We start from the raw sequence: 25047 nt of genomic DNA, 5'->3' as shown, positions 1-25047 counted from the left end.
TATTTCCAGAACACTTTGCTGTCAGGGCTGGTTGCTATACGTTGTTCACTGCCTTTTTTGTCACTTACTTGAGATGGTTGGATGATCTATTGCGTCCTCTGTTCTCATCTGTTCTATGCTGTCTATATTTCTGTTCAGCATCACAATGATCTTTCCTGGCCAGTCTGTGAGCTTCACATCACTTCCTGGCTCTTGAGTGTCTTGACTGGCCTTCAGTCTGTTGCAAGCATTCTGGCCATGTCTTTGGTCTGAGAAAAACTGTCTTGACAAATATGTAAGTAGTTGTCTATCTTAACAAGTTACTTCCTTTCATAGTCCTACTTTCTGTTGAAGAAAAACAGGTGTGCCAGATACAGTAAGAAAGCTACTTAGTTTGCTGGCCTGCCTATCCTACAGCTACTGACTTCCAGCTATGTTACTTACAAAGATCTAGGTATTAATTCATAGTAAGCTGTGGGTGCTGCTCTTCTTGCTTTTACTACCCATTTAAATAAAAAAAAACTTTTTTAAATCACATAGAAAGCTTCATGTTGGTTCAAATTTACAATTTTACACTTAGCTGTTTGGGTGGAAGGAAGTCTCTGGCTGGGTTAGACTGAAGAGCCAAAAACTGGAGTACTTTTGAAACTTAATAGCTGATTAGTTAAATGTCATTGTAAAATTAATATATAAATTAATATAAAAAAAAAAAAAACAACCTTAAACAAGTATATATTTATTCACTTATTTTTTTCCTGTTACCATGGGTTAGATGAATAAATATCAGCTGAGATTTTTCTTTTGTTATTACTAGATATTCACATAGCTGTTAATCAACAGCTATCATCATCATTTAATCCTTTAGCATTTAAACCAGCTACATCTAGCCCAGATATGTTGTTTTATGTTCTAACCAACCAGATCCTGCTTATCACACACTCTTCAATGCCATTCTAAAAATATCACATCATCAAAATTTTGAAGCTACAAAATAATGCATGATTAATTAAAAACAGTGTGAATGAAAAATCATTACATTTGACCAAATAATCTTAATGCTAAAGGATTAATGTCTATATTCCATACTGGTGTGTGTTGGACAGTTTGACAGAATCCAGTGCCGAAGGATTGCATTGTGCTCCAGTGTCTGCTTTGGCATGGTTTCTGTGATTGGATGCCCTTTCTTACACCAACCACTTTACAGTGTATACTGAGTGATTTTGTGTGTGTGATCAACACTACTGAAGTTGCCATACAGCTTGCAATACTACAAATCCTGAGAGGAACAACTTTATGCAAGGAGATGAGTATTAGAGAGGGATAAAGTATGAGAGAAAAGGGCCTGGGCAGGGCATGATTCTTGCTCTGGAGGGGCTACAAAACTATGAAATTTTTAGTGATACTGAAAGAAGAAATATCAGCTTATAGAAATATATCTCATTTTTTGTATCTTGTACATTTGTTTCTCATATGACACTCATCATACATACATCATCATTTTACCTCTTCTTTCCACGATGGTATAAGTTGTTACTAAGAGTCCCCTTAAATGGATTGGGGACCATGTCTCACTTTACCGGTTCATTTTAGGCATAGTTTCTACAGTTGGTTGCTTTTCTTAGTACCAACCACTTTATAGAATGTCTACTGGGTGTATTTCATCATGGCATGAACACTGTAGGTTACTATATCTTTGGCAAGGTAAAAGATTCCTCTCTCATTTATGTTGTCTCTGTTTATTCACCAACCACTTAGCTGGGTGCATATGGTCCATAAGTATGTTTCTATTTTATTGCATTTTCCATGCTTGTATGTGTGGTACTGTCTTGTAGATGAGATGAGAAATAATCAAGAACGGACAATATCTACTCATACCATTGTGGATTGTAGTAGTAGTATGGAAGCATGCACTGCAACAGTGCATCACAACATCCACCATTTGTTGGTGATTCTCTACTACTCCTGACAGATGACATCACTCTGGCAACAACCCTCCAACCCATGGGTTTGTTTGCATAGTCATTTTTGGTGAGGGTCTTACGATGAACGAACATTAAATTATTGATGGATATCATCATCATTTAACGTCTCTTGTCTATGCTGGCATGGGTTGGACAGTTTGACCAGGGCTGGTAAGCTGGGAGGCTGCACCAGATTCCAGTCTGATTTGGCATGGTTTTCTACGGCTGGATGCCTTCCTAATGCCAACCACTCCGAGAATATAATGGGTGCTTTTACATGCCACTTGCGTGACACCAGTATCTGCCACGACTGCGATTTTGCTCTGCTTGATGAGTCTTCTTCTCAAGCATGACATAATGCCAAAAGTCTTGGTCATTGCTTCGATATAAATATATCAATGTTGGTTAATAAACCCATGATTTGGTGTCTCCTTCACAATATGAAATATATTTGATAAGAACCTTCAAAGTTATATAACCTGAAGTAAAGAGGGTGATATCAATAAGAACAGTTTTCATATCTGATATAGAAACAACTTATGTCATATGTAAATATTTAACAGTAATTGAACAGTTAAAAACAATGTACAGATAACAAGCTTAAACTTTTCTTTCAATAGCCAAATGATTTGAGAATTCAAAGTTAAGTCAGTGCTTGCTGAGATAGACAATCAAGGCATTCCAGATGTGACCATCCCATTTTTCATATCTAGGACTTCATTGTATAGTGTATTCCTTTTATTTTATTTTTTAAGGCTGTAGGTTGTAATTTGAGGGAGATTTGGCTAACATTCTAGGCTTTCTCTCTGAAGTTGTTCAATTGACAAGTCAGCTATTAAAAACTAAGGAAACATCAAATACAGTTCAAACAATTAGGAATATATCATATAGTTATATTCCTTTAAGTAAGTCCTGTGCTAGAACAGAAAACAGACTCTCGCCTTCATAGTCACTAAAATGATATATTTTTGTATTTTTCATCATCATTTAAAACCCAAGTTCTGTGTTGTATGGGTCGATAGGCTCCAACTAGCCTGAGGGCTGTGTTGGTTTTCATGACAGGATACCATTCTTAATGCCGCTAATTTGCAGGTGCCTTATTGTGATTTCTTTTAGCTAAGATTGAACTCTTAATGCATTATTGAAACTCAGATTGTTCTTACTTATTATGCAACACAAGTACATAGTCCACTTTTAGTATAACTTATGTTAGAACAAGCTGTATAATCAACAACACACGGCGGTGCGTCAGCATGGTCGCAGCTCTGAGCTGAAACTACAGCATAAAAAAAAAAATTAAAAAAAAAAAAAAAAAAGAGTTATATCTAAAATGAAATACAATAGCAATACGCACAAGTACAAAGCAACTCAAGGTTTTTCAGATATCGGTGCTTATAATAGTAGTAGAAAATATATTGATCAGAGAACAGTGGTCACGCAGGTACACAGCTGCTTTTATTTCAGACAGTGATGGCAGTCATAAATTTGTAGAGCATAACTTATATACATTCAAATACGAAATTTCCTTTTGTATTTGCTAACATTTCGTATTAGGTCAATTATTTATTCTGATTAGGTAGCCAAAAAGAACTGGGTTATGCCCAATGTATATTATTTGTTTTTTATTTATCTAAATAGATAAGTAATAATAACAGAATAAAACAAAAGTACTTACGGTTATGCCTGCATTGTGTCTGCTCATGATGATTGTATGGTTGTTCATTTTCCCATAGATAGGTTTATAATGTCAGTGGAAGAGCTGTTGACCTTATCATTGTACAGTGTGAGACAGTAGCTTAACCCTTTGAACCCGAACCACCCACAGGAATTGTATGTCCCACCCTAAGCTCTCAGCAAATTTCACTGAAAATGTTTAATTCTAGAATATATGCTGAAAGACCTGCTTGTTTCACAACACAAGGGTACAAAATGGTGGAAAATGATAGAATACAAGATGTTCAAGTCTTTTCTCACTAATTTATCTCCAATGTTGTACTTTGTTGTGCCAAACTGTATCTGGAAAATTTGCCACAAGACAAAAGATGAGTTGCTCACCTTGGTATATAATTGTTTCAACCAATAAGATGGGGTTAAGCAATTTCTTAACTCATTTAAAATTTCTTTATTCATTCGACAATGTAACTATTTGCACTGTCTGCTAGCAAGAATGTCTTTAAGCCTCAATGGATGGGTTTGTCTTTGATGTATTGCTTTATGGATAAGGCGTTTTTGGTCAGAATCATGCCTTCATCTTGCTCACATTCAAGCACAAAATATTTTTGAAACCATGGCAAGATATAATCAATAATTGGCCATGACTTACATATTTTGTCTTTCTTATTTACATTAGGATCATCCTGGTCAACACAGTGTAACCTTGACCACATAGCTAAAAACATGTTGCTTTTTTTCTGGCTCTCCACAGTCTGAGTTCAGATTCTGCTGAGGTCAACTTTCCCTTTCATTCCTTTTAGGGTTGATAAAATAAGTACCAGTTGAGCACTGGGGTTAATATAATTAACTCAATCTTCCTATAAAACTTCTGGCATTGTGCAAAAATTTGAAACCATCATTATTCAACAAATATTATGTATTTTCCTTTAATAACCAATTGCTGCCTCACCTTATTCTCACACCACCTTGGCTTTATTTGTTATTCTATAATCACTGTTGCCTCTCCACATTTATTGCTCCTCTTTTACTGTTGTGTTCCTTCCAGTCTGCTCTAACTATACTAATTATGTCCCCCAAGTAAATGAAACATAACTATGCCTCTCCATTCCATTTGAGAAGGTCATAGATTTCATTTAGTGGTTGTTGGCTACTCTAATGTGTAAAGTGTAAGTTCTCTTCAGTTCTTCCTTGTAGCTCTCATTTCAACTGTTATCTTCCTCTTAATCATACAGTACTGAATTTCTGTCTACTTCTGTCCTGTATTAAAACAGTTATAACTTTAATTGACTTCAATCCTTTTAGCACCTAATGTCTTGGTTTTAGTCATGTTCAAACCAAGTTTTCTAAATTTCTGATTTCACTGTTCATGATCTGATTTAGTATGAAGGCCAGACTGACACAAACAGGAAGCCCCATTGGCATCTGGTTGTGATTTCTCTATCAGGATAGGGTTGCACTTGAATTAAACCTAGCTCATTACCTCTGTCTAGTTCTCTCCTCAGCTTTATCGAGCCATAATCCTATAGCATCCTCAGTGTCTACAAGACTAAAGAGATTGTATTCAATGCTTAAGCAATCATCATTATTTGTATGGACCCAAACACACACAGACATGCATAATGCAAGTTGGATGCTTGTCACTTTCTTGTCTCTAACTCTTCATTGGTGGCTTGTTACTATGAGAGGAATGGCTGAGTGTATCTCTCCTTGCCAGCCCATAGCTTTTTCAGCAACAAACATTAGGTAATACTTCTTTGTGTTCCCAAGCCGAACTTATCAGGGATTCAGGAATGGTCTGCTCCTAGTAATATAACCTGTGGGCTCACTGGTATATGAAATGTCATGCTGCTCATCAACAAATTTCCAGCTATGGTTTAAATATTGTCTTGTTACCTTTGCTTTAGATAAATCTGTTGGAGTAAATCCTGAAAGAAACTCTGAATTTTCATAGATAGTCTAGTGTTGTACTCAACACTACTGTCAGCTACTACAGTTAATCTGTTAATCTGTTACATTTTTCCTTTGGAAATTATTAGCAATACCGAGAGGGGGAGTTTGATGTTTTGTACACGAATTAAACATCTCCCAGTGAAGTGGATAAATTGTCTACCATAGAGTAATAATATGACTGGACACATTGTTCTGGGAAAAATTGTATTTTAGCTGAGGTTTTCAAAAATGGTTATCCAGTCTTGCTTGAACACCTCTACAAGCTCTCCAGTCAATGTTGGAAAGAGAATGCAGTTCCACAGGTTATGTAGGATACCAATATTGTCACACTGCAAGAACAGAGCTGACAAAACTGATTGCAATAATTACAGTTTAGTCGAGAAATTCTTTATTTAAATAACTTTACTGAAACTTGCAGATGGAATATATCCTGAGTTGCAATGTGGCTTCTGCACCAATAGGTCCACCATAGTCATATTTCTATTCTATGTGCCTGCCTCAAGAAAAGTGTCAGGAGTAGAATCAGCCACTATATCTCACCTTTATTATCCTAGCAAAAAACTGTCAAGCACCTCTAGGTAGAAACAGCCTATTTAAGATTTTACCACTCATTAGTTGCCTACTTATGCTGCTAAGCATTATGAGGTCTTTCCATGTTAGTATAGTATGATGAGTACTGTGTGATATGAAGTATCTACACCCAAAGAATGTGAAGTGAAGAGTTGAGAGAAAAATGTATCCTTACCACAGCACTTTTTGCTATCTTTTTTTGTATTGTTCTTGAAACTCGGAGTTTTCAGCCAATGGTGTCTATTTTCATTTACTTGAGAGCTGTTGACTGTTTTTTTTTTAGTATTGTCGAACTAAAGGTCAAAACTAAGATAAGGAAAGTTATCATTGGAGACCTACTGTTTGCTGATGATACAACTGTTTCCTCAAACTCTGCAGAAAGCTTACAAAATCTTAAGGACAGATTCTCTAGAGCTTGTGCCCTATTCCTATTTGGTCTCACACTCCGTTTCAAGAAGACCCAAGTTTTAGGGATAAGGCATCACTTCAGCATCTCTTCATATTAAGATCAAATGTAAGGAACTTAATGTGGTGTATATATATGTGTGTGTGTGCTTTCTCTCTCTTTCTCTCTCCCTCTCTTTCTCTCTCTCTCTCTCTCTCTCTCTCTCTCTCTCTCACACATACACACACACAAAAATTCATTTAACTTAATACAAAAAAAAACCCAAAGAAAACAAAAAAGTTCATTATGCAGTTAATTACAATTGAATGACAAGAAAATATAGAATATGAATGAAGAGTTACAAAAAAGATGAATTTGCTTCTTTGGAAAGTGAAACATTGTAAACATATTTTGTATTCTTTGATTTTCATAATTTCTCCTGTTTTGGTAGCATGATGCATTCATTACTGGGTTGGGATTAAAAAAATTTTCTTCTTCTTTAGAAGTATTGTGTAGAAGTACAGCAAATGTGAAGTAATAGAGATAGGCTCTCAGCAAGCAGAGTCTGGTTGACCTGGTTTCCAGCTTCCATTTATATCATTCATTGTGCTTAGTTCTTAAGCACTACACGTTAGTCGTTAGTCTGCTTGCTTCAGTCTACCTAACTGAAATAAGCATTAAAAATTTTCTCCACAGTTGAATGGTTACTCTTGATAAAAGACACTCTGTAATTTATAAATATATTTGCTTCCAACACTCTAGATACAAAAATATTAGAAATGTTCAAGATTCAGTCAGCATACTGTCATTAATTATAAAGATGAAAATTTCGTTAGAAAAAAAAAGGAAAAGAAAAAAGTTAGTATGCCAGTATTTAATGATGTTTATTGTCGTTAACATTGGGTTAACGAACATGTTACTGAGGTTGTCTCACCTGAACCTCGTCACTCGAATTCTTACACAGAAGTGGGCATGGCTGTGTGGTTAAGAAGCTTGCCTTGCAACCACATTGTTTCAGGTTCAGTTCCACTGCATGGCACCGTGAGCAAGTGTCTTCTATTATAGTTGCAGGGTTGCAGGTTGACCAAGGCCTTGTGAGTAGATTTAGTTGACAGAAACTGTGTGGAAGTCCACTGTGTGTGTGTGTGTGTGTGTGCTTGTCAACTGCTGTTGGTTTGTTTACATCCCCATAACTTAGTTTATTGATCTCTTTTTACCAAACTGTTAAGTACTAGACTCGAAAAGAAGTGCTGGGGTCAATTTGCTTGACTAGACCCTTCACACATGCTGGGACACTGCCTTCTTTCAGTCATTGGACCACAGCATGGCCATAGTCCAATGACTGAAAAAAAAAAGAAAAAAAAAAAAGAAAAAAAAAAAGATAACCCATACTTATAAATTATAAATATTCCAGTATGTTGGTCTCAATTAGTTGAACCTTCAAAGCAAAGTCTTCATGTCTTACTGAATACTAAAGTACAGATCTCTTCTTTAAAGATATTTAATGAATTGCTAGTGGGAAGAATTCATTGATATATTCAGGTGTAGGTATCATATGTAAACTTATATTACTGGTATGTCTTCCTTTGGTTGGCTAGCGTTAGTTAAAAAAATTATTACAAGGGCTGCTATTTTATAAGTAAACTGTAAAGATGTAATAACAAGGCACTACCATTGTAAGATTATAGACTGGAGAAAATGAGGTAAGATTAAAACTTTATGGCAGAAAAAAGATTCACAAGCTGTAGCTTATGTTTATTTGATTTTGATTTTTTTTTTTTCTTTCTTACAGAAACAGGACCCTACTCAATTTTTACGGGTATATGGACGTCCATATAAGATACATTTGGACCCTGCTGTTGCATTATCTGCGGAATCACCTCAAAGCATGTAAGTTGAAGGCTTTCTTTTTTTCCATGTCTACTGAAAATATAAGGGTGATGCATGATTGTATTTCATGTGAGATACTTTCAAGTTTTTGGCGCATGTGTATATAGATACACACACTCACACAATCTAATTATCATTTTATATTTGCATTTCCATGCTGGCATGGATTGTGTGGGTTGTCACTGTCTAAATTCCTATTCAGTTATTACCCCACCCCCACTTTCAGAAGGTACTGGGTGTGTTTTTTCATGGTACTAACTTTACATATATGGTTGTGTGGTTAAGGTCTCAACTGTATGGCTTCAGGATCAGTCTCGCTGTGCAGCACCTTGGACAAATGTCTACTACTGTAGTCCCATATCATCCAAAGCCTTGTAAGTGGATTTGGTATGTGGAAATCATAAGAGGACTCTCATATGTGTGTGTGTGTGTGTGTGTTTGTGTTCACTTGTATGAAAGTTGCAACATGTGAGCAGTGTTTCTGTTGTAATTCTCTTGCTAACGAATTATTCACTTGGAGCTCTGTGAAATAAGAGAGATCTTGAAAACAGAAAAAGGTTGACAACAAGAAGGGTACCCACCTGAAAAACAGCAACATATTTGTCTAACCCATGCAAGCATGGACATTAAAATTAATGTATGCATGCATGCATGCATGATTGTATTTATGTATGTTCTCTTCTGATTTTGATTATTTAAGCCCTTCCTCTGGGAAAGGAGCTGGTTTCTAACTAACATACAGATCTCCATTGTTGGAATGTAGATAATGAAAACAATACCATATTTTAAACTAGAGAAAAGTCTTGCATATTTTTACCATTCCATTTATAGATTGTATTTGTAATATAGAAGTTGACTGGTTTCTTTTTCTGGAAATCCAAGTTTATCCAGACTGTCAGCTAGGCATTTGCTCACAAAACCAACTGCACCAATTATGAGTGATTTAAATATAAATTTGTAATCTGGATATAAAAGCTGGAGGTTACAAAGCAGTTGTCCATAGTTATCTCTCTGCTTTTCGAGTGTGTGTGTGTGTGTGTGTGTGTGTGTGTGTGTGTGTGTGTGTTTGGATAGATTGATGGTTCTTGTCAAACGTTTGAATACATTGAGGAAATTTAGAATTTTGTGAAATATTTTTTGATATAGAGATAAAAAGTAAATCGTCTACTAGTGGCACGTAAAAAGCACCTAAACCACTGTTAATTGGTTGGTGTTAAGAAGGGCATCTAGCCATAGAAACAATGCTTCAACAGACAGCTGTAGTCTGGACAGCACTCTGCTTGCCAGTTCCATATCAAACCATCCAACCCATGCCTGCATAGAGAGCAGATGCTAAACGATGATGATATTTGCAAGTAATTAAGTTAGTTTATATTATGTATTATGTTACATAAATGATGAAATATTTTTATAATTTCAACTTCTACATGACATTTAAGATACAGCGGCTTATATCAATATTTTATAAATTTATGGAATTGTCTCAAATTATTGTTTTACATAGCAATAGGCTCACATTCCAGAAGATATCAGCTCAGTTAAATTTATCTGGTGGCGGTGCTGGTGCTGGTGCTGTCCACAAAGCTTCTCAATATTCTCAGACAAGTGGATACAAATCATTTGGCAGATCTGGCTGACCTTGTGCCACAACTGTGCAAACTCACTGTATGTGTATGATTCGGTGCCTTTGTACTGCATCCCACTTACATTTAGCAGTGCCATTGAAGCACAGTTGTCAGCAAAGCAAAATGCAATAAGATATTGATTGTGGGAAGATTTCAATCTCATTGCAAAACATACAGCAAAAATTACCAGCGTCTCAGGGTCAAAAAACATGCCTTGGGTTTGTTTTCAGTCTTGTTGGGTGATTAAAAAAATTAGGTTAAAGAAGACTTCTTTAACTCTGTAGCATTTAGATTACTCTGGCATGGCTGTGTGGTTAAGAAGCTGGCTTCCCAACCACTTGGTTCCAGGTTCATTCTCACTGCATAGACTAAAGTCTTGTGAGAGCATTTGGTAGGTGAAAACTGAAAGAAGACCATTGTGTGTTTTGTCTGTCTGTGTGTGAGTTCGTGTCTCCTTGTCTTCACGTCCCATGAATGTTGTAAATAAGTGTCACTGTCATACAAGCAGTACCCTTTGTTTCCAAGTATCTGTCTAAACCTGTCCACCCACAAGAAAATATTATCTTACTTGGAGACAGGTGAGGATTGGCAACAGGAAGGGCATCCAGCCATGGAAAATCTGTCTCAACAAATTCCATCTGACCTGTCCGAGCATTGATAAGTGAATTTTAAAAGTGATGATGGTGTTGTCAGGGTTTTATTTATTTATTCACGTTGTTTTCAATTATGTTGAGTAGAGAATTTGCATCAAATTTTGTCAAAAGCTTGGCAATAACCTGTTCAGAAGCCTACGCGAAGTTTTCAAAAATTTTTCATTGTTCTCGGCACAATCAAGGAGATCTTGTGCAACTTAAATGCGAGTGTCCTTTTGGTCAGCTGAAAGCAGTTTTGACACAAACTTGGCAGACATGCGTCTCCTACCCAAATCTTCTGTGATAATGGACTGAACTGAACTGTAACTAATCTGCACATCCTCTGATAACTCACGGATGGTGATTTGATGATTTCCCCTCATAGCTGCATGCACATTTGCCATGTTTTTCTCAGTTCTGCTGGTTGTGGGTCTCCCAGAACGTTCATCAATATCAACATTTTTTTCGGCCATCTTTGAAATGTTGGAACCACTTGTACACTTGTGTGTGGCTCTCACACTCCTCTCCATACAATTTCTGCAACTTAGTGTAAGCCTCTGGGCAGGTATTGCCACAACAGCTTTCTCTGTCATGGCCAATGTGACGATCGCACGCTACACACCTTCCTTTCAAGCACTGCTGTAAACAGCAGAAGTGAGCTGGAACGTTAAAGCTTGGTGTGCATGCACAGCAGAGTTCAAGGCCAATCTTTGCCAAGCAGCTTTACTCTCCGTGCTTTAGCTTCATTACTATAGCGACAGTCAGGATACTTATTGGTCAGACCACGTAGGATAGGTGTGAGAGGCCAGATCTGGCCAGTTTGAAAATGAAGCAGACTGAATATTTGGGTCAGATATTGTCAGTTTAAATGCTAACAGACTAACAGATTAGTAACAAAGCATTTGTTAAATAATTTGTGTCTAATGAACTCAAAGTATGTACTAAGTGTATACTTGCAAGTGTGAAGCAATGCCCATCAATTGTGATATGCAAAAATAAGAGCTAGCATTTGGATAATGTCTCAAGTTAAAGCTATAAACCCTAAAACCTACCAGGATATTACTGAAGAAGTTGTCTACTCATATCAGTATTAGTTCCTCCTGGGCTCTGAAGCACATCGGGCAGTAAGTTGATGCCATTGGTTCCTGTTGGCTGTAGCTTTCTCTGCATCTAGTCATGTGAACTAAAAATACAAACATCAATATTATACTGCTCTCATATCGGTTACAAATATCGGTTACTGTTCCTTATAGTATTCGGTCTTCCTCTCTTTCTTTTTCCCTCCGGTGAAGTCCATTTGAAAGCTACTTTAGAATGACATTGGTCTGGTAGCTGGAGTATGTAGCTTGCTAGTTTTAATCTTCATTCTGTGATGATTTTGCTAAGTTGCCTACTCATATACTCATCCATAACAGCGCTATATTCCAACAGGATGGTACACCATGGCATTCTGCAAAATATGTGAAAAACTGGCTCAGAACTAATTTGGTTGATAGACAGAATCAAATCCTGACTTGAACCTTACAGAAAATGCAAAGGGTCACATCAAAATGCAAATTGCAGCTTATAACGCTTCAGCAATTTCAGATTTAAAATAGCAGACGTTGCAGGAAATAGCTGCAGATTACTGCAAAAAATTGTTTGAAATCATGCCTGACTGCATTACTGCTGTATTGCAGGCAGAGGAATTCCATACCAAGTATCAAGCAGGATGATATTGATGTTTGTACTTTTAGTTAACTGTTCTCAATTTATCTGCTTCTTTTATCAGAAAATACATTCCTTATTTTTTTATCTTCATGACCTTATTTCTGTTTTTATTCAGACCTTTGACCATGGTTTTGTGTGTGCATGCTGTGTACACACACACACACACACACACATATATATATATATATATATATATATATATATATATATATATATATAATGATGATGTGGTCTGTTGGTTTTGATCTTTGGCTGTCAGTTAAATTAGTGTGGTTAAAAAGTTTGCTACTGGACCACATAGTTTCAGGCTCAGTCCTATGGCATGGCACCTCGGTCAAATGTCTTTTACCATAGTCCTGGGCTGGCCAAAACCTTGTGAGTGGATTTGAAAGACACTTGTCATAATATATATATGAAACAACAGGAAACAACATATATATGAAACAACAGGATCAAAGGTTCTTCCCAACTCCTAGGCTCATAAGGCTGGTTTCCTAGATTCTGTGACGTATGTATTCTTCCCTGGATGGCATACTGATCCATTGCAGGATTATTCATTTTTGCCAGCTGGGTGGACTGGAGCAATGTGAAATGAAGTGTTTTGCTCAAGAACACAACACATCACCTAGCCCAGGAATTGAAACCACAAAGCCATGTCCCTGCATGTCATGCATATATATATGTGTGTGTGTGTATATGTTTGTATCTTTTTGCCTTGATATTGTGTGATAAATGAATGTCATTCTTTCCAATATTCTGCAAAAACCATGCCTGGCTAAAGGGAAATATTACCTTGCTTGAAAACAGTTAGGTTGTTGGCGACAACAAGGACATCCAGCCATAGAAAATCTACCTCAGAAAACTCAATCCAACCTATTCAAGCATAGAAAAGTGAATGTTGATTATTATGTGTGTGTGTACACAACATACATAAAATCATATTTGAAAAATTCATTATTTCAATCTTTTCCTTAATTCATTTATACTTTGTCTTCAAAAGCTATTTGAACCAGGCAGTTCTACTGGTTACTAGAAATAGCAACTGCACATTCTTGGAACTATACCCTTAAAGAAAAGGAAGAACATAATGTAGTTCTAAATTCCACTACTTTTGTATAATAGTCTGGATTGTTGAGATTGGAATGCCTTTTATCATAATTCTGCTGGATCGAGGACTGACTTAACCTAGACAGCAGTTAAATAGTTATGAGTAGATAAAGTGATTAGGTATCATAATATCATTTGATGTATGCAAGAAAGCTGTGTTTATATAACTGTATGAAATGTAGACTATACGCATTGGGTAAAACCATTAATAGTACAGATAACTGGGACACACAAAATGAACCATTACGCATTTAGAGTAAGGGGTAGTTTTCTTCTAAATGTAGACGATGATGTCAGTTATTGATGAATGGTTTGGCAATGTTACAAGTATCTAAACAGAGAGGCTGGAGATGAAATTCTAGTATGTAAAATGAACAAGATCCTTTCAACCAGGAGTTACCATTGATAAGTACAGTGTGCTGATGTATATATAATCATCATCATCGTCATCCACATTATTGTTTTAACATCTACTTTTCTGTGTTCGCATAGGTTGGACAGAATTTGTAGTAGATTTTCTATGATCAGATGCTTTTCCTGTCACCAACTCTCACCTGTTTCCAAACAGTAATATTTCCCTATGCCTAGGCATATTTTTTGCAAAATATTAGAAATAATATTGCTTGTGTGACACTGATACTCATTTGTAACTATCATGCATTGTCAAGACCAGGAGTCACAAACATATACACACTCACATACATACATACACATATATACGTATATGTTGGGCTCTTTCAGTTTCCATCTACCAAATCTACTCATAAAGCTTTGGTTGGCCCAAGACTATGGTAGAAGACTCTTGCCCACGGTGCCACACTGTAGGGTTAAACTTGAAACCATGTTAAGAAGCAAGCTTCTTAACCACAGCCATGCCTACACCTTTGTGTGTGTGCGTGTGCGTGTAAGCTCTGAGGAAAGGGACTGTGCCCTTGGCCTTCATAAGGCTTTAAGATTGTGAGAGTGATGACATTAATGTCCCTCTTAAATTGTTATAATTTGAATGCTGGAAAAACATGTACAGAGGAAGGAATTTCTGAGGGCCAGTATTCTGGAAAGAAAGGACTGTGCAGTGAATGTTGGATGATCTGAGAAGTGCAGAAATGAGTTTGATTTTGAGTTGAGTAGAGGTTGGGTTTGGAGGAGAGAAAGTGATGAAGGATGTGTGTTGGTCAGAAATACATGTAGAGAATTGAAGATTACAAAAGATTCAATTTCTGCATTAGTGGTGTCAGTATAGAATGAATATGAAAACCAAGATGAGTTATAAGTATTGAAATCACTGCGGATAGTGACTTTATAGAAGGGTGAAGTTAAATAAGATATTTTCAATGCTGGAAGAGACACAGTCAAACAGTTGTTGATAATTGGAGGACAGTAGAGGAAATCTGTGTTTGAGGGTGGAAAATTTTCAACAAGAGGAATTGAAGTCTTTGTAGCTAATATCCAAGTGAGCTGCAGGAAGTGTGGATTCTATACATATGCAGATACATTTCATAATGAAGTTTCTCATGGTTTCATATTTTGTTAATAATATTAGATTGCAAATTTAACAGATTAACCTTTAAACTGTCATATCCATCCCGAATATTCTACTTGTTTAATGTTTAAACTGACATGATCTGGCCTCTCACACTTGCTGAACAATGTCATTCTAAAAATAAACAATTACATCATTAGAATCTCAAAGGTATGAGATAATGCATGACTAAATCAGAACAATGTGAATAAATAAACAATACATTTGAGTAATCTGTATGTTAAAGGATTAAAGAGAGATAGATTGTAGTAGTATAATGGGATTACTGGAATGTTTATCATAATGGCTATTTCATTTCACTTTTGTCTTCATATCTGATAGAGAGTTCGTTTGTAAGTTTATACTTTATATAAATTAATATTACTGCAGTCTGTTCACAAAGGGCCTAATATTAGATTAATTTAGCTTAAAATCACAGGAATGCTCTGAAGTACGACTGAATCTTTTAGACATGTTTGTGTTAGATAAGTAGCATGTCAGCCAGTTTATTTTTACTCTTTTCAAGTGCAAAACACAACTTCTTGTGTAGCACTTGGCTGAACTTAACAGTGATCTTGGCTTCTTCAACTGACCAACACAAGTCAAACACTGGTTGTAATTACGAACAAGAAATATTTGCAGTTTGGAAGCCCTGCTTTCACAAATTCAATTATTTACAATGTTTGTTATTTATCCCCAGATCCGCCCTGATCCAACAGACCTATGGTCAAACATGTTTTAGCTCTGACCTTTCTATTGCCAATCTTAAAGTCATTGGTGATCCTGTAATTACTATTATTCTTTTCCTCTCTCGTCTGTAATCATACAGTACTATAAGTATGTTGGCATTTGGAACTAATTTTCCTGGAACTTCATTAAATTTTGTTGTGGTTGATTAAAGGCAAGTCTTTAGTCAAAAAGTGTTCCTGGTTTGACAGACTTGTAGCAGATCATCTCTCCTTGTAATCTATCCTACAACATTCTTCCTCACAGCATATATCCTAATGTCCCCCCCCCTCTACCTGTGCCCACTCATCACCTCCACCCCATCTATCACTCCTTTTACAAAGTTCTAAACTCACTCAGCGATTTATAATCTCCAGTCCCTGGTTCACTTACCCCCATTCCTGTTATGTGTTCACCATCTCTTTCTCCTTTCCCCACCTGAGGTATCCTTGTTTCTTTAATGCAAGACTCTTTTTTTTTCCCCTATCCTTCAACAATATCCTCCTCCTACCTCCACCTCATTTGAAGGATCTTAACTTAAAAGTTATTTGGTGATCTCATTGCTGTTGGTGCTTCATTAAAAACATCCAGCAGATTCTGTAAAGTGATTGGCATTAGGAAGGGCATCCAACCACAGAAACTATTCCAGAGAAGATAGTACAGCACAGTCCTCTGGCTTGCCAGCTCTTGTCGAACCGTCCAGCACAGGTCAGCATGGAAAACAGATGTTGAATAATAATATCTGTCAAGGTTTATTGCATAAGGTGTTATATTTTAGTCAACAATGCCATATTTGATATAACAACTGTTTGTACTAAGATGTCGATGCAGACAAAAATAAGCATGCCTTGCAACATTTATTTCAGCTAATAGTATCTTGTGGTGGCTGTGATAAATTGTTGGCTGACTCTATAGACCAATGTCTATTTTTGTGCCAAAATATAGACAGAACATTCTAGAATAGCTTGCAATTTTCTTAGAAATAAGCTTCGATAGAGTACAAGGTAAATAGATTTTTCATCAGTTTCAGTTGTTCAATCAACGGAACTATTTATTTATTGACTTATAGTAACTGACTAAGTATTCCACAGTTATTTGTGCCCTTAACCGTAATCTAGACGGAATGAGTGGTATATTGTGACAGTTTGGGACCCTTAGGGCTATTGATACAGTCCATCAAATGAACTTCCATAACACGGAGTAACAACTGTTATTTCTTATTTGCTTACTTCTAGAAAGTGTGAAAAATGGCTAATATTTTCATTAAACTTTGCTTTTGTTACATTTATTCAAACCCCAAAGAATCCCTCTCAACACATGGCTTTGATGCTCCCCCCAACTACTCTGCTCATCATCAGAGATGCACATATCATCAGCCACTAAGGGACATGCTCAAGTGGTTACGGTCATTTCTGCTTCAGCAACTCAACTCTGAATCTGCCTGAAATGTAATGGAAAATAAGTCAGTTTCAAAACATTGATGCCCAGGTCAGAAAAGCAAAGTTCGAAGGGAATATTAGTCATTTCCTTTTGATTTCTAGAGAGATACAAATAGGAAATAACACTGACCAAAAGACAAAAAAAAAAAAATGTTATACATTGTAATTTCCATAATCTAGCCTGCCTGATTTTACTTGCAAAGCTTGGGTCAGCCCAAGATCTTGGTAGTAAATACTTACCTAATGCACCACTCAGTTGGATTAAAACTAAGACCTCACAGTTATGAAGTAAGCATCTTAGAACAATCATTAATGCTTGCAGAGCAGTTAAGGCAAACAAATTGTTTGGGTGAGGAGTGGATGTGTGTGTGTGTGTGTAATAGTTGGACTTCCATTTATAACTGTAAATTGTAATGAATGGATTAATTAGGATGTTACCTAATTTAAGTTGTACATAATTTATATTGCTTCAAATGAGAGGATTATATTGATATTAAAGAAAACTAAGGTAAAAAGAGGAGCTGCTCACTGTTTCTGAAATTAGAAATTGACTTTTTTTTTTTAAATTAGACTTAATTAGTTAATTATATAACATTAAGCACTTTACTGTTGTTGAACCTGATTAAAAACAAGTTTGAAATTTGATTCATGACTTATATAATTAAAGCTTGCAATAAAAACTATGTTAATTATGACCTTTCTTCTATTCTATTACATAATGAAGAAAAATATTTAACCCAGTATTAGCAAAATAAATAAAAGGTGAAGAAATGCAGTAACAGTAATTCTCTACATGTTTCAATTTATTGCTTATTATAGTAATACTGCAAGATACTGTGTTACTACAAGCCTGCATGAGTTTCATCTTCATTAGCATTTTTTTTAAAGGCAGTGAGCTAATGGAATCATTAGCATGCCAGACAAAATGCTTAGTAGCTTTTCTTCCAGCTCTCTATGTTCTGAGTTCAAATTCTGCCAAGGATGACTTTGTCTTTCATCCTTACAGGGTTGATAAAATAAAGTACCAGATCAGCTCTGGCTAATTGTTGAGAGGACATTGGTGTTGCTTTGGCGGAGGTTTGCGCTCTCTGAATGCTTTTGTTATCATCATTATTATATAATTGAGCTCAGCATCATCCATGACCGTTGCTAGGTCTTCTAAATTGGTGAAATTCATGTGCTTGATGCTCAGTTTGAACATCTGTAAGAAAATATAGGATCTAGGGTTAAGACATAGTATGATGAGGAGAAAGTGTGTAGCTAGTTTGTTGAGTGATGCACAGTTTGTTGCAGTAGATGTAGAGAAAAGAATTGGCCATTGTAGTATGTTAGTGAGTGAATCTTTACCAATCAATTAAATGGTATTTTGGATGTTAGTGTGAAGTGGTACCACTAGCCTTGATATAGGACTAGTCTGTACCCTAATGTAGGTCTTGTGTTTCAAAGACAGGCAGCAGTTGACCAGGGCTGAAATATTTTGTGGCGTCAAAGACGAAAGTTGCAATGTAGTTTGGGCAAAGTTATAATGTAACGTCATTGTCCTTAGGGATTATGAGGACTTGCCTTGTAGAGAGTTGAGTCCTCTGCGTGTTACTTGTGTTTCACCCTTTAACATTTAGATTACTCTGTTAAATGTAATGCTTACTTATTCACATTGTTTAGAATTTATCATGCACAATCTCATACCTGTGAGATTTTGATGATGTGATTGCTTATTTTTAGAATGACATTGTAGCATAGGTGTGAGAGACTGGATCTGGTCAGTTTGAGCATAAAGCAGGTAGACTGTTAGGGCTGGACATGGCCAGTTCAAATAGTAAAGGGTTAAAGAACGTCAGCAAACTGTTTTGTTCAATTTTTATCTTTTACTTTTTTTGGTGTCCATGCTGGAGTGCTGCCTTGAAGGGTTTACTGGAACAAATCAACCCCACTATTTTTAAAGCCTGTTATTTATTCTATCAGTCTCTTGCTGAACCATTACGTTATGGGGGAAGTGGTAGATAAACCAACACTAGATGTCAAGCTCTGGGTGTGGACAAACACAAAGACACACACGTACATACAGACATAGATTGAGGTTCACTAAGGGTCTTCCACACAGTTTCCTTTTACCAAAATTCACTCACAAGGCATTGGTTGGCCTATGGTTGTTGTAGAAGACAGTTAACCAAGTTGCTGTGCAGTGGAACTGAACCTAGATTGGACTGGGTTTTAAGATCTCAGATCATGGATACAGTGTTTGTCAAATGTGAATGGGTCTCGTTAGAAGTGAAAGCATGAAGTCATAAATGCATTGATATAAAATGTGGGAGTGATATAACCAAACCTGAATTAATAGTGTGGATTAGAGTGAGTGGGCAAGTGAGTTCAGTCAGTACATGATGCCAGTGAGTGGTCAGATAAGAAATTTTTAAATCCAAGCAATGTAACTCATAGAACCCAGGACAGCCCAAGTAGGAGGTTTTCATGCCAGATATAATCAAAAGTGATATCATGAACATATTTTTTGGTGTTTAAAAAAAAATTAATTAAAAAAAAATTTTTTATAACTGACCCAGCTTGTTTGTAAAACCTGTAGCTTGCCTACCATACATGCTGAATAGAAGTGGGTTATGAAATTAATAAATTAATATTTAAATAACTTCTCGCTTCCTACTCATGTCATCTCGGATTCAGTCCCACTGTGTGGTACTTTGGGCAAGTGTCTTCTACTATAGCCCCAGGTCAACTAGTCTTGTGAGTGGATTTGGTAGATGGAAACTGAATGAAGCCCTGTTGTGTGTGAATGTGTAATGAAGTCAAATCAAATAGTTATATTTTGAAATCATTGAATACGTATGTTTCAGGACTGTAATATATAACAGGAAATGCATCCATTACACAAGACCTTTCTCAGTTAAAACATTACAAAATATAAACCAGTTGAGGGAAATATATTTCAATATGTATGGTCCGAGCAGAAGTTGGCTACTAAGTTAGGAGGATGGATATGTATCGAGAGGGAGAAGAAAGGGACAGAGAGCAAAAGAGGAGAGAAAAAAAGGAAAGATATTATCTTGTAGCTTTGAGAGTTTGACGATGTGATTGTTTATTCTTAGAATGACATTGCAAGGTAGGTGTGACAAGCCAGATCTGACCTGCTTGAACACGAAACAGGCAGAATATTTTGACCAGATATGGCCAGTTTAGACGTTAAAGGGTTAAATAAGAATGATGGGAATTGTACTCGGGGAAAATCATAGAATTTTTGTATAGTCTCATTTTGACAAGATATATTTTTATGTTTTTAAAAAAATCTGTATATTTCTATCTTATTTTGAATTTTAGATTGTTAATTAGATTTTAAAAAAAAAAAAATGGATAAAAGTTGCTTCTGTGTCTGCAAAATATTTGTGAATGGGTTTAGATCCTGAAAATTTCAAAACCCACACAATGACAGACCTACCCCCACCCCACCTTACCTCCTTTCTGTCTTTATATAGCATGTGTTCTAGGTCTAGTTGAGTGTTAGAAGTAAATTGTTCATGCTAGACTTGTTATTAAGCATTGATTGCTGCTGCTTGTTTAAGAATATAAAGAGAAAAAAAAAAGTAAAATCAACAAACAAACAAAAAGAGCTTCTACTGCTTTCTGCCACCATTACTGCTTGTGGGGTTTCTGAGGCTACTGCTGCTGCTGACATCACCTTCACACCACCATTACTTCAACTATTACATGCTGGGTTCTGAAGCTGCTACTGTTACTACTACCATCACTTCTATCTCTACCACCACCACTATTACAACTACTAATACCATTACCTTTTTTAATACTACTACTACTACTACCACTACCATCACCACTGTAGTGTATGTCTGTTGCTGCTATTGTTACTACTACTACTACTACTACTACCACCACTACCACCACCACCACCACAGCTGTTGCTATTACTACTATTACTACTACTACCACCACCATTGCCACCACAACCACTATTTAATACAAAAAAAGGTCTAGCACAGCTAAGGCAACTGCTGAAAGATCAACTCTCTCCCTCTGAAACTGACAAATTATAAGGCTCAGCAATGTTTATTGATTTGAAAAAGATTTTATTACTATTATTATTATTATTATTATTACTTAAAAGTGGAAGCAGTTTTGTTTTTGTTGTTAATTTCTTCTTTCTTCTATTCAGTTACTGACATTTTCACCTGTGTTTATAATTGTATTTTCCATCTCTTCTCTTCTGTGGCGTTTGATTTTTACCAATGTTAAGACTAATTCAGTTATAGCCAGCTTCCTTTCTTTTAAATAGAAGGCTGTAAAAAAATTTAAAAAAGTAAATAAATAAAAATCCAAATGACTCCCCCGCCCCTCTTCCTGGGTTTGCAATAGCTTGTATAGTAATAGTAAGCTCATTACATATGAACAGACAACCACCACCGTCCTCTTTTATTGATCCAATTATCTAGAATATATAAGATCTGCTTATCTATCTATTTATGGTGGAATTCTTTCTTTATCTTTTGTTGTTGTTGTTTTTTTAAAGACAAGAGTTGATATTGTAATCTTAAGCATCATCGTCATATTATAAATTCCAGTTTGCTATTCCATGCCAGCATCAGTTGGATCAGCATTCTCAATAATGCAACATTTTCATTTATTTATTTATTTATTGTGTCACGTATTTAATTACAGGGCATGATGACTGGAATGGTTTTTAAGGTGCTGGATGCTGGTCCATAAATTCTTGCTGCTAAACCCTTGCTTCAAGCATTCTCTTTAAGAAGTGCATATCTTAGACACAAACCTCTTGTTTTATCAATGGCAGCCAACTTTATTGAGGGGCATTAATGGAGGGATCTAGAATTTAATAGTGGTAATGGTAGGGAACTCTATGAACGCATTATTCCAATGATTCAGTTGTATATTTTCAGTCTTGCTTATTGTTACAGAATTATAAGGTTTAATGAAAAACCTAATATTTCTGTCTTTCTGCTGGTGCAGTGTGTGTAGTGTTTTGAGTAGTTCAAATATTGATTTTTAAAACAAATTTTATATTTGATGTTTTTTCTTGTTCTTTTTTTTTTTAACTAGGCACAGGGCCAATTTTTGCAGAGGAACTGTCTACTTAATTGAACCATTGCCAGTATATTACTGATCATTATTTATCAGCACTAGATGGATTTTTATAAAACTCAGAGCACTGATATAGTGACTTGATACCATAATTGCTGTTTGTCCTTCATCGTACTGCCATGACCATCCCTGCTGCCCTCATAATTCTTATATATTTATCTTTCGACCAGATGTTTAGCTCTGTCTCAAGGTTGCAATTTACATCTCATTATTTCTATCTTCTTCAAGAGCCAATAAAATGAGTTTCAGTAAAAAAAAAAAAATTTTTTTTTTAAAACAGGGGTCAATATAATCAGGTGCTCCCCCTCCCCTCAAATGGCCTTACACCTATTTAAGAAATCAATATTTCTATACTCTCCTGTTGGCTGTGTAGATGGTTCTGTTTGTCTGTAATTCCAGCATGCAAGAAGGAACACTGATGGACTGTCTAGGTGACGTGCAAGTATGTTTGCTGGCTTATAATATTTAGTATTAATCTTGTGATTGGTGAAATAATATATTTAAGATACACTGCAATAAGTTGGAAGAATATATATATTTTTTACTCTTACTGGTTTCAGTAATTTGACTGTGGCCATGCCGGAGCACCACCTTAAAGGGTTTTAGTTGAAGAAGTTTGACCCCAGGACTTATTCTTTGTATGCCTAGTACTTATTCTATTGGTCTCTTTTGCTGAACCGCTAAGTTACAGGGACATAAACACACCGGCATCAGTTGTCAAGCGATGGTGGAGGGACACACACACACACACACACACACACGGCAGGCTTCTTTCAGTTTCTGTCTATCAAATCCACTCACAGGGCTTTGCCCAGGGTGTCACACAGTGAAACTGAACCTGGAACCATGTGGTTGGGAAGCAAGCTTCTTACTGATCATATTCAATGTGTTAACTTCAGAAAATAAAGATCAAATTGCTGCAGTTATATCATGTTTTATGTAATCAGCAGCAGACAAGGTATGCATTTACAAAACTAACTATCTAGGTTTTATTTTATCATGATATAAACTCTAGACAGGTTGTTATGTTCTCAGGCAAACAAAGTTGCCCTTTGGACCCCGCGTGTCTATGCTTGTTTTGCTAACCAGTTTGTAGTGCATATTAAGTGGATTCTATCATACCTCCAGCACTAACGAGATTACCTTGTACCTTGAAAGATTAACAGGTCTTCACTACTCAACAATGTTTCCCTTCATTGAAGGCAACATGAGAAAGGGCAGGATGGATACAGAAGATAGAATGGTGACAAAGTTAGGGCGTCAAAGGAGCAAGAGTGATGGGGGTAGGGAAGAACAGTGATCAGGAGGAGAGGGTGATAGAGGAGGAAGTAATGGAAGAGAGATAGTGCTAGAACCTAGATCAGAGCAATAAATACATGAATCAGTTGATTTGTGTGTATTTCTAAACCTAGTCCTCATCATCATCATCATCATCATCATCGTTTAACGTCCGCTTTCCATGCTAGCATGGGTTGGACAATTTAACTGAGGACTGGTGAAACCGGATGGCAACACCAGGTTCCAATCTAATTTGGCAGAGTTTCTACAGCTGGATGCCCTTCCTAACGCCAACCACTCAGAGAGTGTAGTAGGTGCTTTTACGTGTCACCCGCACGAAAACAGCCACGCTCGAAATGGTGTCTTTTATGTGCCACCCGCACAAGAGCCAGTCCAGGGGCACTGGCAACAATCTCACTCAAAAATCCTACGGGAGCCAGTCAGGCGGTACTGGCAACGGCCACGCTCAAAATGGTGCATCTCATGTGCCACCCGCACAAGAACCAGTCCAGGGGCACTGGCAACGATCTTACTTGGCTTGCCGGGTCTTCTCACGCACAGCACATTTCCAAAGGTCTCGGTCAGTAGTCATGTATGTTATTACTGACAGTGATTACATTATTAGATATTGAATTCTTTTGACAAGATCAGTCTTTGTAAATGACTGACTGCAGTCAGTTTAATTGGTTCCTTCCGGTTTACCAATGGTTCTTGTTTTATTAATTTCAAGGAGATTATATATAAATTTCACCTCAGAATCTATTGTTTCTGTCGAGTTATATTAAAGACATTTGAGTGAGGTCGTTGCCAGTGCAGGTGGCACATAAGATATGCCATTTTGAGCGTGGCCATTGCCAGTGCCACCTGACTGGCCTTGATGATATTTTTGAAATGTTACCAGATACAAAAAAGCACATATATTTTGTCATCATAGACATGGCTTAGGTCTATACTTTTTACCATCTGCTATTTTTTCCTTAATGCCTTAGATGAGACATTACTAACGATTGTAATCTTTCAAACTATTAGCGTCATCTTTAGAGACGACGCATTGTTTTATATTTATTTCTGCACTATGGGTGGTTAATAGTAACAGAAAAGAAAAAAAGAGCAGGCGAAGAAATAGTCTACTTGGTCAGTCAAGTTTGTAGTAAACTGAAGTGCAGAAGTAAAAACTATGATATTATTTACATTCTTACATTTGCTGTGAGAATAAGTGATGACTGTGGTTTGCCATTGGTTGCTAATTACAGCACTGTTAGTTCAAAGACAACATGAAATAAAGTAGCAGTAATTTATGGAAGCTGGGTTTTAGAGAGGAAATTATTAAAATAACACCACTTCCCCTTACTTGCTGGAAAAACGAAAATAATATTGGCCGTTGACTAATATAGTTTTTCTTCACTGCATATTGATTTTTCAGTTAGCTTTTTAATGATGCATTTATTAAATACTCTAGCGCTGGCTCTTCCATTGTTTTT

At 36.4% G+C, this 25047-nt stretch overlaps 1 protein-coding gene across 8 annotated transcripts in view; it reads left to right on the top strand.

Annotated features, from left to right (window-relative positions):
• LOC106879711 (uncharacterized) overlaps positions 1–25047 on the top strand; it is a 101968-nt gene that overhangs the window by 30009 nt on the left and 46912 nt on the right. For all 8 annotated transcript variants that reach the window (XR_016243709.1, XR_016243707.1, XR_016243706.1 and 5 more), the window contains exon 3: positions 8312–8409. Coding sequence is in view for 2 of the 8 variants with exons in the window: in XM_014929388.3 (XP_014784874.1) it covers positions 8312–8409 (98 nt within the window). In the remaining 6 variants the exon portion in view is untranslated. The remainder of the gene's footprint in view (positions 1–8311; positions 8410–25047) is intronic.

This window comes from Octopus bimaculoides, chromosome 11 (assembly GCF_046866305.1).
Source record: "Octopus bimaculoides isolate indiv1 chromosome 11, ASM4686630v1, whole genome shotgun sequence".
Classification (NCBI taxonomy): Eukaryota; Metazoa; Mollusca; class Cephalopoda; order Octopoda; family Octopodidae; genus Octopus; species Octopus bimaculoides.
This window is presented reverse-complemented; position numbering and strand designations above follow the sequence as displayed.